At 39.8% G+C, this 14904-nt stretch overlaps 1 protein-coding gene across 15 annotated transcripts in view; it reads left to right on the top strand.

Annotated features, from left to right (window-relative positions):
• The window catches only part of LDB2 (LIM domain binding 2), a 209254-nt gene that overhangs the window by 81223 nt on the left and 113127 nt on the right, over positions 1-14904 (top strand). Inside the window, exon 1 of one of the 15 annotated variants that reach the window (XM_019614943.3) lies at positions 4211-4399. The exons of the other annotated variants lie outside the window; for them this stretch is intronic. Coding sequence (XP_019470488.1) covers positions 4339-4399 — 61 coding nt within the window. The 5' untranslated portion in view covers positions 4211-4338. Of the gene's footprint in view, positions 1-4210; positions 4400-14904 lie in introns of those variants that run through there. 15 annotated transcript variants of the gene reach the window in all.

Here is a 14904-nt window from a genome sequence, read left to right on the forward strand (position 1 = left end):
TTTGCAACGAGCAGGTCTGAAACAGACCTTCACCTCTACCCACTGCAGCCTCATTAGTTAGCACAATGTTCCTGTGCTCTGAGTTATCGATGCCTTTAAAGCCCAAAAGTGCTTATTTGCAGTGACAGTACAACTGTGTGTGCACAGGCACATGTGTGTACAGACACAACCTCATGTCAGTACTCTGGGGAAACCAGAGTACTTTCCCCTTTCATGGGGACTCTCCTATCAACCACTGATGACAACTCTGGTTTCACATACCTTACAGTGGGTTCCCTGAATCTCTTTTGCTTGTTGCTAAGCACGTTATACAAGCCAGTGGTGCAGACCTGATGGAAGGGAAGTGCTGAACTCCTGATGTGAATATTTCACAATTGTATATGGCTTCCAATTGCAATGACATATGAAAATTCCAGTCAATCAGATTGATTATGTTGTTTATAAACAGATTAAGTTATCAGGCTTCTTTCGGAGAAATCATAACATAATCTGACACCATACGTTATAGGAATCTAGGGTCCATTCAGAGAGCAGAAAGAGTAAAGGCAAAATTGTCATGAGAGAATCGCAGTGATTAATGAGTTTTTTCCTTACCCAATACAAATAAACCCTTTGTTATGCTTAGCTTTTGTTCACTCCTTTGGTCCAAACTATGTAGCGTTCAGGTCGTTCTCTCTGCTGGAGACAATGCTTATAAAAGGCTGGAAATCCATGCAAAATGTTGGAAATTGGTATATTTTACATCAAAATACTGAACAACTTTTCTCTGCTACAAACTCATGATAAATTACTCCTTTATTGGCATAGTGAGAGAGGCAGTTGTGAAGAATTGGTCAGTACTTTTTGGGTTTTGTTGAATAACTGGCAGGCAGCTCAGTGCATGCCTTCAAATGGCATTGGTGCATTAAATATAGGTTAACTTTTTCTAAAAATTGCAAAAACATGCATGTTTTTAAAATGTTTTTATATGAAATTGATAAGGTTCAGTTGTTATTACTTTAAAACTAGTTATTACTTTAAAAATAGTTGGTGACTTTTTAGTTGGTTAGCTAATAGGTACTTACAGGAGAATATTCGAATGTACCTACAGAGTTCCTGTAAGGAACAGGACTGTCTAAATATTTATCCTCACCTAGAATTGTGCTTTTTCTCTTAGCAGTAAAAATTTTTTCTCCTTTGTTTTTTCTTTTATCTGATGGTATTGCATACTTTCATATTTTTATCTTCTTTCTGGACCAAGCAGAGCATTTAAGTAAGCATACTAGCTTTAGCTGTAACTGCTGTTCACTGTAATACATTGGAGCCATTGCCATGAAGGTGTTAGAAGTGATTATTTTTTTGCAGAGCACTGAATAACTAAACAGGTTCATGAGGCCTTTTTTTCCCCCCATTTTGAATCCTCAGATGAATGCAGATGAATCACAGTATCAGTCCTACTGGCCCTGGGAGCTTCATGCATGTTATGGGTAACTGTAATATTTAGAAATTCCTACATTGTGCTTATACACCTAACACTGTGGGTAGTGCAGTTGCATGGCTGTAGGGCATTAGCAGGGCAAAGCTTTTAGGCACCGATGATCTTTCTTTAAGCTCAGATAATTAAAAATTCACCACAAAGTTTGAATGCTACTCATAAATTTAATCCTGCAGAAATGTATACACACAAACCGAACGCAGTCAAATATCCAAACTTGCATCCTAATGCAGCATTGGGTTTCTCATTACAAATGTGCATGTGTTTGTGTTTACCACACAAATGAAACTTTTAATAAATCTTTTGCATTGTATTTCAGTGATGCAGTAGTGCTGTTCCACTTGAGGCATCTTATTTTTAGGAAGTAGGTATTTATTGTAGTGCTGTATTTTTTAATGGTTTAGGAGAATACAATATGCAACATCACCAAAAATTATGGGATCTTTATAGAAATACATTTAAACTGGGTCAGCTGCAGCACCACGATTAGTAGAAATAGAGCCAAAAGCTGACTCTGGACACTGAGATACTGTTCCCAATTCCAAATTGGAAGTTTTCTTGAATTAATGTAGTCATGAATTTTTGTTAAAGTCTGCTGTGTATGAGAAGTCTGAGATATTATACAGTGGCTATCGTTCTTTATCATATTGAATTCTGCATTCCAAATTATATTACCTTTAAAATGTTGCTGACATTTTGCTATTCCACTATACTGATCCATACAAGTTTTATACCATCGTATTTAAGTCCATTCTGGCGCATATAGCAGTGTAAGCAGTGCCTTCCATTTCTTGTTTCTTCTGCCCTTGCTTTCTCAGAAAAGTGGATTCTGTTGACAGATGTTAGAATTTTTTTAGACAAATTCAGACAGTAGATAGAGACTGTTAAAATTTTGCATCACTTTGTAAGAATATCTATTGGATTTAAATAGAATGTTTGAGATGTGTGATATTCCTTAGTTTTTGCGGGGTTCAAACTACTCTCCTACTGACCTACTAAGAATGTCCCATCTCCTGAAGGGCAGTTTGGTATCCAGCTCTTGCACAGAAAAAGGTGCTAATCCAGGCCTAGTATTCCAGAGCTTCTCTTTTTGAGGAGTCTTGGCTCCATGTCATTGAAAGTGAAGGTCGTTACCATGATGTATTGTGTATAGTAAAGCCCAGAAAAGAAGTAAAGGCTAGCTCTTATGCACCAGAGATGTCTTGGCTACTGAGGAGGTGACTCTACAGCACATAGAGAGAAGCAGGAGTAGGTGGCTGTACAGCACCAGCTCCAGAATCAACATCAGCCGTTCAATTTCCAGGGTGCCTGGAAGCAGCTGTTGACTATTTTGTTGTATCTTTTAAAAATCCATTACTGCTTCCATCTCCATTTGGCTATGAAAAAAGAAAAAAAAGAGAAGGAAAAAAAAGAGGAAAAAAAAAAAAGGCTTTTACATATAATTTTATCTAGTCCAGAAATATTAGAATACTGTGTAATTCAATTTTATTTTTTTCTTTAATGTCTGGACCTGAATTAATAGGGCATTACTTTTCATCCTGATATCAATCTTGTTCCTTTCATTCAGATCCAAATTCCTTTGTAGTACATGATTTAATTCACTAAAATGAGGTAAAATGAAACCCTGGTCGAAGGAGCATTAAATAACACATATTTGGTGGCACACGTGATTACACAGCCTGCTGTGTAACTGGTTCTGTTTCCTCCCTCTTTGAGTTGGTCACAGACTGGTAAACTTTTTTCACACTCAGAAGCTGCTGCTGTCTATGGTTGTTCCCCTCTTGCCATAAGAAAATCAGTTCATCCATTATTAAATTAAATTAGAGAGATTAAAAATACACTTCTCTAAAATGTCCTTAGATTTTTTTTTAAACAATCCTGAACTCAAACTGGCTTGGTATGCCCTAACTGAGGATCCGTGCCACCTTCTGTGGGAAATTAGCTTCGATTTGACAGCTATTTTTGTTTCAAGATCGTATGCTCACCAGTTTTTCTGCTAAGGCCTGGCTCTCAGGGACAGTTGCACATGCATGGCTGGCTGTGCATCAAATGCTGTAATCCAAAGGGATGCTCTAGATCATGATTATTTAATTTAAAAAAAAAAAAAAAAAAAAAGAAGAAGGGAAGGAGAGAAGAGGAGGAGAAGAGAGGAAAAAAAGAAATTTCAGTCGAAAGAGATGCTGTACCAAAATGTGGCCTTGCACCAAACAATATCAAGTTGGAAAATAAAGGAGCATCTGTTCTTTCCAGACTGCTTCTATTCAGTATTCTGCTTTTCTTCATCATGCATATACAACTAAATCAGTTGAATGGGTTAGATTTAGACTGAAAATGAAACTAGAGGATATCTTATACTGAAGAAAGGGTTTGAGTCAGCTCATTAAAATGTGCTCAGCCCCTGATGTGAACTTGTGTACAACTTGAAAGCTGCATTATGTTGGAGGAAAGGTATTTGAGCAAGGGGAAGGGAAAATTCTGGACCAGGCATTCCAACGCAGTGATTCAGCACCTTCAACCAGTCCAGCGAGGCAGAGGCCGTGCTGTCAGCACACGGAGGGGCAGCTTGTTGATTCAAGGCTGCAATCTATGTGCTAGTAGCTGGAGGCTGTATCTGCATTAGTAAGTAGTGCCGCGCAGTAGGCGAAGAGCTGTAGAGCAAAACAGCTGGTGTTGACAACATGATGTCCACGCCGAACATGTTTTGCAGAGGTTCCCTTTGGACTAGATCCAGTCCAGCTGAGTGAACTAAATGCCTGTTAATGGCTGGCATGCATTAGGTGCGCTTGTGGAGGCCATCTGATTCCTCCCTTGTGCAAGCATTCAGTTTGTGAGCTCAGAGATCACTCTGCAGAGCAGAGCAAGACATGGAAAATGGGATGATTTGGTTAGTGCCTTCAGAAGAGCCCTTCTCAACTGAGCCAAAACGTGAGTGTGAATTTGGCCTTATGAGGACTATTCCTTTTGTGATAATAAGTTCATTAGGCGTCCTGCCAGACGCTGTATCTGGCACTGTAGGTAATAAAGGTGGGCTTTGTGTCTGTGGGGTTTTTTTGTTTGTTTTTAACTTTTGCTATAATTTGTAGTCAGTAACCCTTCTCTCTTCTACTCTGCTTTTAAAAGAAGCATGTTAGTTATGGGAATTGTCTGTTCTACATTTCCAGCTCTGTTCTTGCTGAAGTAATGCTCTTCTCTGCTCTGCTGGCAATTCCTCTTTCCCAAACACCTGTTTAATTTTCTTCTTTTAGAGCTGTGAAGGTATACTACTGATCAAGCTGCCTCCAGCCCTCTTGTAGCCTTGGTCAGGTCTGCAGCCTTGCTCTTCAGCTATGTCTGCTTCTCTAGTGCTGCTGGTGCTCCCTGGTGCACATGAGGATCAAGGCTCTGCAGTCACTGGGTTTTCTGCTTCAAAGCTACTTCTCCATGCTAGGTCAAACAGTTGGCCACAGCTGACAGACCTGGGGTGCCATGGGGAAACCCCATCACTCAGGAAATGGGATCATGCCTTGAAGCCCTAAATGCCACCTTCTGAAGTTTCTTTTCCCCCATCAATTTTGTTCAAGAATAACAAAGGTACAAATCCCATTTAGAATCTGATGTTGTGATTCTACAGTGTAGAACTCAGCTATAACAGATACAAATCTAACTGCTTTTGGCATTAACTTTTTCAAAATAATGTAACCAAAATGCCAGAAAAATATTATGGACTGCTGTGACTCCAAGTTAGTATTAATATACCTGTATGTGCCTCTCGAGTGTAGAAATGCACACATAAATCTAAATTGTGGTAAATCCGTGTATTACTAAATTCATTTCTGCAAATATTTGTGATCATGTAGTTACAGTCTGCATTACTGCAAAACAGATGCACAAGGAAGCAGAATTGAGATTGTGCTGTCAGCTTCCATTTGCACATCCACTGGCATCTGAGCACAGTGCAGTACAACATTAGCTCTCAGTGAAGTTTTGGCTGCAACTACAAGAATTAGGATCAATGCCTGCCAGTCTTTGGCAAGTCACTGCTATCCTGAACTGAGGAATGCTGACCTGGTCATCTTGCTCTGTGTATTTGTCAGCCCAGCTTCACTGCAGTACACAAGAAAGTATTTAGAATGAAAGCAATGTCCATGGGGACCACATTTGCTAGTGCAGCATCAATTTGGAGTGGAAGTGCTCAGTGAAAGCTGTGACACAAGCACATGGAATAGAGCATGCTCTGGATCTTGCCATCTCTAGTGCACCTTGCTTCTGTCACTACAGAACTGCCACTGACCCAGCCTTATCTAAAAAGGAAGACAGTGTCAGTTTTGCTTGTATAAACAGTGGAGCATGAGGTAGTCATTCAGTTCTGTTTAAGTTGTAACACTGCTTACAGACATTAGAGTCTACTGAAACTGCTAGTTAGTACACAGAGACAATAAAATATTTGTAGTTTTTATTTATAGGAGCATGCTAAAGCCATTTTTAAGCAAGGCTGTAATGAGGCAATATTGACGTGAGAGTTTTATGGCTTTCGTGTTTTTCTAATTAAGTATTCCACTTCCGTCACTTCTTTTTTAAATCAGGGTTATTGCAATTTCACAGCTTTTATAACTTGTCCCTTTGAAACTGATACATTGACTCAACAGAATGTGGCACATTTCTTTAGACCTGTCGATAGGATATAAACTGTATTTCTTCTGCTTGCTTTGAATTTGGAGTGAAAGTAGGATTGAAAGGAACAACCGTGAGTCCTTTGCCACAAAATTCTGAAATGCTTTAAATCTTAGGAAAAAAAATACTGCTGGAATCCTGAATCAGACCACCACATATGATAGCATATGTAGCATATTCAGCTTTTCATGTGCATATCATCTGATTTTCATTCTCACAGTTGCCAGCTCTTCAGCTCTTCTTGTCTTTCTTTTTTCTTTGTACAATCATAGTTATATCTGATTTTTATTACTATTTTACTTTATATTTTAGTTTTTGAAATGCACTGTGTGATACTTCAAGTCAGTTTAGTTATAAATGATGCAGTGAGAAAATAACATCCCAGTAAACTAATTATAAAAATTTCAAGTCAACAGTGCTTGAGCAAAGCTGCTTTTGATTTATACTCATGAGTCTCAACCTGTGTAACGATGATACAAAGGGGGAAATGAGGAGATTTTTCAGAGATAGAGAGTGCTTACTGTCATTTCTATCGGCGTTCATGTAATCTTCTCAAGCCCATATACATGGGGTTGCCATTGTCTACAGCCATTTGAGGAAGAGAATTATCTTTAAAACAGTGCTGTGCTGTGTATTCAGAGTCTCACCGTTTATGAAACTTATTCATGAAGCGTTAACTTTTTCTTTTCATAACATAATTATTAATGTTCCAGTGTTACTTGTACAACAGACTTGGTGAAATGTCATGCATATACAGCCTTCCTATTCAAAAAGCAGTCTAGGAAAGATAGTATTTGATTGATTACATATGAGTAAATCTACTATTTCGAGCATCATTGCGGAACATACTTTATGCAAAAATACTGAAATACGTCATTCTTTTAAAACAAAGATAGGCCACAACAACAGTAATCATAGGAGTCTTTGTGCAGGTTCACAGCAGCACAGTGGTTCTTTTTCATTTGATAATTACCTTGTTAAACTAGTGTCCAGCCAACTCTGTATCTTTTTAAGAAAAACAATCTGCTCGTTAATTCATGGCAGAGCCACAGCACTCTCCTTCACAATATTGACTTGTAAATTTAACACAGTTTTGTATATTCTGGACTGAAGTAAGCAGCTCCTTCTCAGATTCCCTCTGGACAAACTGTCAATCTCTTTTTCCATTTTCTTATCTCTATTATTATATTTTAATTTATGCCATACTTAGTTGCCTGTAATTGGATGAGTTCTGCCCATTGCTACATAAATGGCAAAAACTGCCTGCTTCAATACAAATTGAGAGCATGGCACATTTTCTTTCCTCCTAACTTTGTTAAAATTGTAAGGTAGAACAACAGATACCAACTTTTTAATTCCTCACATATTTTCCAGGCTTGGCAGAGATGTGGTTCATGTTGCAGAGATGGCAGATAACACAAGAATCTTTTAACAAAACATGCAAAGTTTCCTTGGATGATGTGAGACAAAGTATAGTAGTTTCCTTGAATGATAGGAGAATGGTTACACATCCTCAAAGGAAAGTTTCTCCCTTTCTTTGGTATTTCAAATGTAGCTCAGACTTGTTTTGTGGCACTGCTAAAAGCTGTTGACAGACCTAGATCAGTGGAAACCTTTTTTAAAAATTGCATTTTTTTCTTTCTCTTCCTCCAGATGAAATCTAACTTTCCGTTTGAGATCTTAGATGCCTGGTGCTTACTGAGAATAGCAAGTCAGTTTTATCCTATTTCTTAACAAGCTTAAATATAGACATCTACAAAGATAGCAATAATGAATCTCATCTAATATCCTGTTTATTCTTACAGTGCTTTTGTATAGATTCCTTTGCTGTCACTGAAGATGCTTTTATGATTTCTGTAATGTATTTCTCTTTCAAAACAGCACAGAAGCTTTCATCTGTCTGCCATCATTACTATTTACAATTGCAGTGGCACTAAAGATGATCTTTCTCAAGTTTCCAATCCACAGTATTTTCTCAGGCGCTTCAGAACTGCCAGAAGTTATGTCAGGGATAATACATTTAATATAGACTATTAAATCTGATGCCTTGAATTCCTCAAGACATGTCAGGAGTGACTCAAGCTCTTATTTGTTTTCCCACAGACCACATGAGAGCATCCTTTTATTTGAAATGAACCCAATATTATCCATTGCCAAGAGTGCAATGAAAATTAGGATGGCTGAAAGGTCATAAGACACTTTGCTAAAGGTATTGCTCACCAGAATCCTCCACCCAGTGCTCTAGACATGCTGCCAAGGAGAAAAGTCCAATTTTCTATCTAAAGCAAAAGATGGATGGGGGGAGGTAGTGGTTTTGCAAAGTCTTTCTTTGCTATTGCTTATTGTGACATCTTAAGTAGTCTATTCTTTTTTGTCCTTGACTGGCGGTTGAGTACCCAGCTTGCTCACATGCTTTCACATCCTGACCTTGTGCATAGTGTGAGAACATGGAAGTGGGAGAGGGCAGGAGAGGCTTGACCTGCTGCATCACCCTGGACAGCCCCAAAAATGTGTCACACACCTGACACCCCAGAGTGCCTCTCTGCAGCATCTGGGGCTGCCTAACTCCCATGGGGATGGGAAGCTGAGCTGTATGGAAGCACCCTGCAGTTTTTCCTATTCAGAAACTTCTACGCAAATCCTTCTTCCCCTTCCCACCTGCTTTCACACTTACAGCTACAAGGATCCTTGAAATGCTTTGGAAGCACCACTTCACGGTGTCATCCCACCCAGCAGAGCCATCTGTTAAAAGGTGGCTGGATGTGTCTAGTTTTGTGGAGGGTTTTTTGTTTATTTGTTTGTTTTTCTAATTTTTGTCAAAGAAAGAAACCTCCTACATGATTCAGTTAAGCCCTTCCTTCTGTATCCAAACAGCAGTGCTTTCCTATGCTGAACTTGAAGATCACTTGATTTCCTTTGAAATTTGGCGAAACTGCTATTGAAGTTCAAAGGGACACAGGCATTCATCTCTGTTACATTTCTGTAGGTAGGAAATCTTCATTTGGATTTAGAAGGATGCCACATTTTAGAGTCCAAGAAAATGTCTCGATTTACAAATATGACACAAAATTCAGTTGGGAGCAGCTTTATCAGAGAATCATGCGAGATGGAAGGAACCCTTAAAGGCCATGTAGTCCAAATCCCTTGCAGTGAACAGGGACACCCACAGCTGGATCAGGTGTTCAGAGCCCCGTCCAGCTTCACCTTTTATGTCTCTAGAGACGGGGCAGCTACTATCTCTCTGGGCAACCTGTGCCAGTGCTTCCATACCCTTATCATGAAAACACTTTTTCCTTATATCCAATCTAAATGCCCCTATTTTTACCTATTGTCATGTCTGCAATGCTTGGACACCTGAGCTCCTCCAGTCTCTATTACCAGCCACTTGTGGCCCTCTTCCCATAGCCAGTGGGGTCCTTCTACAGGGCATGGGACCCCAAGGAGCACTCATTGATACAGGAAGAGTGAGGGGTTCTGATGGGTAGGCAATGTAGGAGTTTAGAGAAGAACAAATTTCAAATAATTATTTTCTGTGTTCATTACTAGGATGTACTTGAGGCTGAATAATTGGCTTATAACAGATGTGCAAAGAACCTCAGCAAAACCTTGGTCCTCCACAGACCATTGTGTTTTAAGTAAACATCAAGATGGATTTTTTCTTCATGTCATTCTTGAGGGCTCTGAGCTATTAACTCTGGTGAAGGGTGATACAGTGAGCTGGATGAGTATTATTCTAAAAGCTCTGAGATAACGAGTCCAAGATGAATTGTCTCGCTCTAGTATGCATCTAGTATGTAGATGCTAAGAAGAAAAACCAAATCCTCTGAGCTATAGCTCCTGAATTTTCACTACAAAATCAAAAGTTTTCTTTTGATCAACCTTTGTAAAGCTTTGGACAAGATGCTGCCTGGTTACAAAATTATTTCTGTGGCTCATCTCTTCTTTTACTAGTATTTACTTAAATTATTCCTACGCTGTTGTCACCTTGGCCACATTTTGCCTGATTTTGGAGTGAAAGCACTGAAATACCTTGGGAACAGCTCTTTTCTCAGGATCAGTAAAATTGCCAAATACCACGCCAAGTTACTTATTATTCTAAGAGATCCAATCTGATTTTAAGATCAAAGTCAATGAGGTCTCTGTAACCAAAAGCTGGAAAGCATCCATGATCTAAACGGGACCTCTTGGGAGTTTTATATCACTGTGCAACACAAAGCTGTTATTTTTCTTTTGCTGTAAGTGTTGCTTGAGTTGTAAGAAGAATTCATAGAACTTGCATAGCCAAAAGTCTCTCTTCCAGTTTGGCATCATTAATCCTGTGTTTTCTACAGCAAAAAACAAATTAATTTTATGTAGCGCAGAGCTAAAAATCAAAGGTAATAAAACATTGCAAGTTAATTCTCATCTTCTACAGCACATCTGACTGCATCACATTATCAGTGGTGAAAAGACAGTTTCCTTTTCAGTACACAGCCTTTGCCAGCTTTTATCATATAACCTCTTGTTTTTATGAAGAAAATTATCATGCACTCATTTATTTTGTCTCTGCCACTTTTATCATCTTGTAGGTGAACATTTCTGTACCCAGTGATTCCTGGCCAGTAGTTGTTCTGGGACTCTGTGCTCTAACATACTTTTTGGAGCAAGACTTTTCTTCTTTAATTCACAAACAAAGCACTGCAGGTTATACTGTGCAATGTATTGCATGCACTAAATAAAGATGCTGACTGTTGCTCTTATTTGTGACTGAAGATACACTTCAACAAGCAGAAAAGGTCTAAAGGATGCAGCTGGCAAAGAATCTTATTATTGTCCACTCAGATGTGAATGTTAATTCAGGTAGGATTGGTTTCTTTACTGCCTGTTCTAAACATGATGTTTCCACAAGAGTCAGTGACAGATACTTGAAGTTACTGATGTGGTTGAGGGGAGGACTGCCGAAGGCACACAGAGGAGGAAGATGCCACATGCATAGAGGAGATGTGGTGAGGTTAGTGGCATTGCCACTGCTGCACTTGAATGCAGACTTCAATATCAAGGCAGACTGAGAACAAACCTGTGGTGCTGAACAAGCTAGTCATGCACGTGACCAGTACTTTCACTAAGCATATTTTTAACACAGGATAACTTTGGTCTTTATTTCCACAGCTCTTACAGATAAGAAAGCTTCTCAGAGGCAGAGAATAATTAAACATCTAATAGAAAAGGGCAGTGCTTTTTCAACCACGTGGCAATTGTGCATTGAATTTGTGAGGTTAAACTGTTCATGATCCATAGCTGTCTCATTTTGAAAAGGAGAGGTAACCTGCTAGGTCCTTGTGAAAGACTGAAGATCTTCCGTATGCTCTTTCATTCATATCTTTTTAGGTAGTAGTGACAATCTTTATAGACCGCATCATCTTGTCTCCGTCTGTCATCTGTCTTGTAACTGGTAGGTATCCATATATATATGGCTAAGGAAATGTAATTGAATAAATTATACAATAATTTTATTAGCTGGCACAAAGATGAACTTCTACACTTTTTCCCCTAGAGAAATACCATGACATTTGTGTAGATGTGAATTAAAAATGCCATATAGATAGGGCCTGGACTTTGAACTCTATTGAAAATAGAATATATCTAGTTGTCAAAAACAGTAACAAAAAACTAGACAGTGAGGAGGAAGGTCTGTCATTCAGGCAGATTGAGCTTACATACATTCTCTATTTTCTGTATCTTGCACTTTGCAGTACTTGGTTGTCGGGACGACTTTTATCAACCATTCAGCTGACAGAAGTCCAGTGAAAATTGGCCTAACAGGGTGGGAATTGCCGTGCTGTGTTTCCACAGGCACCAGAGGGCAGCTGGTAAAGGCTGGGTATCGTTCCCCTCTGTGCTCATGTCAGGCTAAGCAGGTGTTACTTCTGTTTTTGTGTTATCTGATTATTCACTTAACAGAAATTGTCAAATAGTAAAAAGGAAATTGACAGCTTCTTTTAGCAAAAGAGAGCAGAATTGACTGGAATGCAGGGTTTACTCCTTCCTGAATGTCACGTTTGTTTCTGGTTGTTTAAAATACATATTTATCTTCAATTAAGCTGAGTTTTCTCAAACAGCTAGCTGTGCTGCTTCAGAAACAAACCAGGCCTGAGTCTTTGCTTTATATTTTCTAATATCCAAAAGTGGCAACAGGCTCAGAGAAAATTGAAACAGGGGACCCTGTTTCCAGGACAATGTTCTACAGATACAAATGGCTTTGATTAATAAAGTACATTTTATTTCGATATTTCATCATTTCCAGACTTCTGTGGCTACTTCTGAAGGGCTGTTCTTATTTACCAACACTTACAGATTTGCAAAGACTAAATGCTTTTGTGGGCTCATCTCTGTTTTCTGCCCTTTGCTGTCCCCAAGATCAGCTGCTGGCTGGCAGGGAGGGCACAGTGCCTTCCCACTACTAAACAGCATGTAGGCTGTGTGCTGTCTTTGTGTACCTAGAGGAGTTCTTAATACATGCTAAATTAGTAGAAGATGAATAGCAGGGTGCATTTTGCATGTAGCATGTACTGAAAATCATGCACAAAGTGAATTGCTCACATTCTTCTCACCCAGGAGCCTCAGCTCTGAGTGGAGGACTGGTTGTGCCCGTAGTGAAGGAGCTTCCATGCAGCAATCAGACATCTGTGTAGTATTTTAACTGCTGTACTTTTCTTTCTTACTCTTTGCACATGTGTACATGTGTATTTTCAAGAGATTAAACTCATAACTTACTTGTATTTTTATTTTTAAAGCCAGGGCCAAAATTTCAATGTCCACAGTGTGAAGAGGGACATTGAAACCTCCCTCTCTGCATTACTGAGTTGTCAGTGTAACTTTCTAGTACTTGCCTCCAGTGTGTAGCAAATTGAGTTGAAATAAGGGAGTACTGATGATTTAAGCTTTTGAGAGAAGTTTCATTCTGTGATGGGAGAAGTCCTCCTTTAAAAGAGGGAATTGTAGTGGGTGGGGCCTGAATCTGATCTAACATTTGTTTTCCATTGCTCTTACTGATTGGCTTCAGGTAAGTTGCAAGACTAGTTCTAGTATGAGTCTCTCATTCCTGAATCTAAGCCTGATAGCTGAGTGGCTGAGGAGAACTCATTTGGGTAGGTCTGAATTAGGTAATAAAAATGGCTTTGTTTGCAGGGAGCTGGAACTGGATAGAATCTCAGCCAAGAACCCAAATCCCACCCAGGTCCCACTGCCTTGCTGGGACAGCAAAGACAGTTATCATCTGTGACCATTTCTTGTTCTGGGTTACACATGGGGACATGGGTTATATACAAAGAAATGCCAGAACCATCTCCACTCTGTCACCCAGGCACCACAGTTCATTTCACAAGGTCTCTAAAATAGATTATAGAATTGCAAATATTTGTCGGAACCGGTCTTGGCTATTCACTGATTTTAAACAATTGCACGACTGTCACACTGGGTCCCTAGGTGCTAAAAATCAATGATAACGCTGGAGTACTTCGATCATTGTTATTTTAGAAAATCCCTAATCAAAACAAGTGTAAGTGCTGATGTGTGCTCAGTGGTGGAGTTTTGTGTGTTCCTTGGAAAGATGATATTCCCTGGAGAGAGAGGAAAGGATTAGAAATGATAACCACTTTTTAAATACATCAGCTTGCTCATGTGCGCGGTGTTTTTTATCAGCTTTACAGCAAAAGCTTCATTTGATTTGTGCAGGGATGTGGATAATAAGGAGAGAGGCCAGCGAGCTGATTTTTATAGTCCGTTTGTAGCTTAAACAAAGATCTGGGATTTTGCGGATAAAGACCAACTGAAATACAGCAGATTATGCAGCTTTGGTTTTTTTTTGCAAAGATTTGTAAATTTTCCCCCCCACACAGTCTGCTTTTCCTGTGTCCACTCACTGCATGAAAACAGGGAGCTGTAAAACAATATTCTTACAGAACTTCTTCGAATCCCGCTCTTTGACCACGGCTGATCCTTTGTGTTAGGCACTATCAGGGAATATACCATGCTCAGGCACTGGTGCATTTGTGCTGAACATGGTCAGAACTCAGGCCACCATGATAACAGCAGGCACTGTCTCCACTGGGTGGATGTAAGGCAGTGGCATGGTTCCAGGTTTCTGGGACACAGCTGTAAAGCTGGATGAGAGCTGCCCTGGTTGATCTTTACGGCAGTGGCACGTCCCTCCCTGCCAGCAGGTTCCCCAGCATGGCAGCTGGATTTTCCCCCTCTTCATTTGATTTCTTGTGAGCGCTATTGTTTTGTGCTTACATTGGGATCACCTGAATGCAAAATGACTTCTGATTGCTGATTGCTATGTGCAGACTGCTGCCCAGGTCTTGTGCTGCAGCTCCTGCCTGTCTTTGCAGTTTTTATGTCCTTGCGAAACCAAGTGAGATGCCTTTATGGCAAAGCTGAGCCTTAGCTGGAAATGTAAAGAACCAGGTAAATAAAGGCATCGCAGAAGTGCTCTATGAAAGCGTTTGTTATTTCTAAATGCATGGCAGGAATGATGAGAGGTAATGGCTTTAAGTTGCACCAGGGAAGGTTCAGGTTGGGTATTAGGAAAAATTTCTCCTCAGGAAGAGTGGTGATGCCTTGGCACAGGCTGCCCAGGTTGGTGGTGGAGTCACCATCCCTGGAGGTGTTCAAGAAACGTGGAAATGTGGCACTGAGGGACGTGTTCAGTGGGTATGGTGGGGGGGGGCTTATGGTTGGACCAGGTGATCTTAGTGTTTTTTTCCAGCCTTAATGATTTTATGATTCTATGGTTCCAT

The sequence above is a fragment of the Meleagris gallopavo genome, chromosome 4 (genome assembly GCF_905368555.1).
Source record: "Meleagris gallopavo chromosome 4, MGAL_WU_HG_1.1, whole genome shotgun sequence".
NCBI classification, from domain to species: domain Eukaryota; kingdom Metazoa; phylum Chordata; class Aves; order Galliformes; family Phasianidae; genus Meleagris; species Meleagris gallopavo.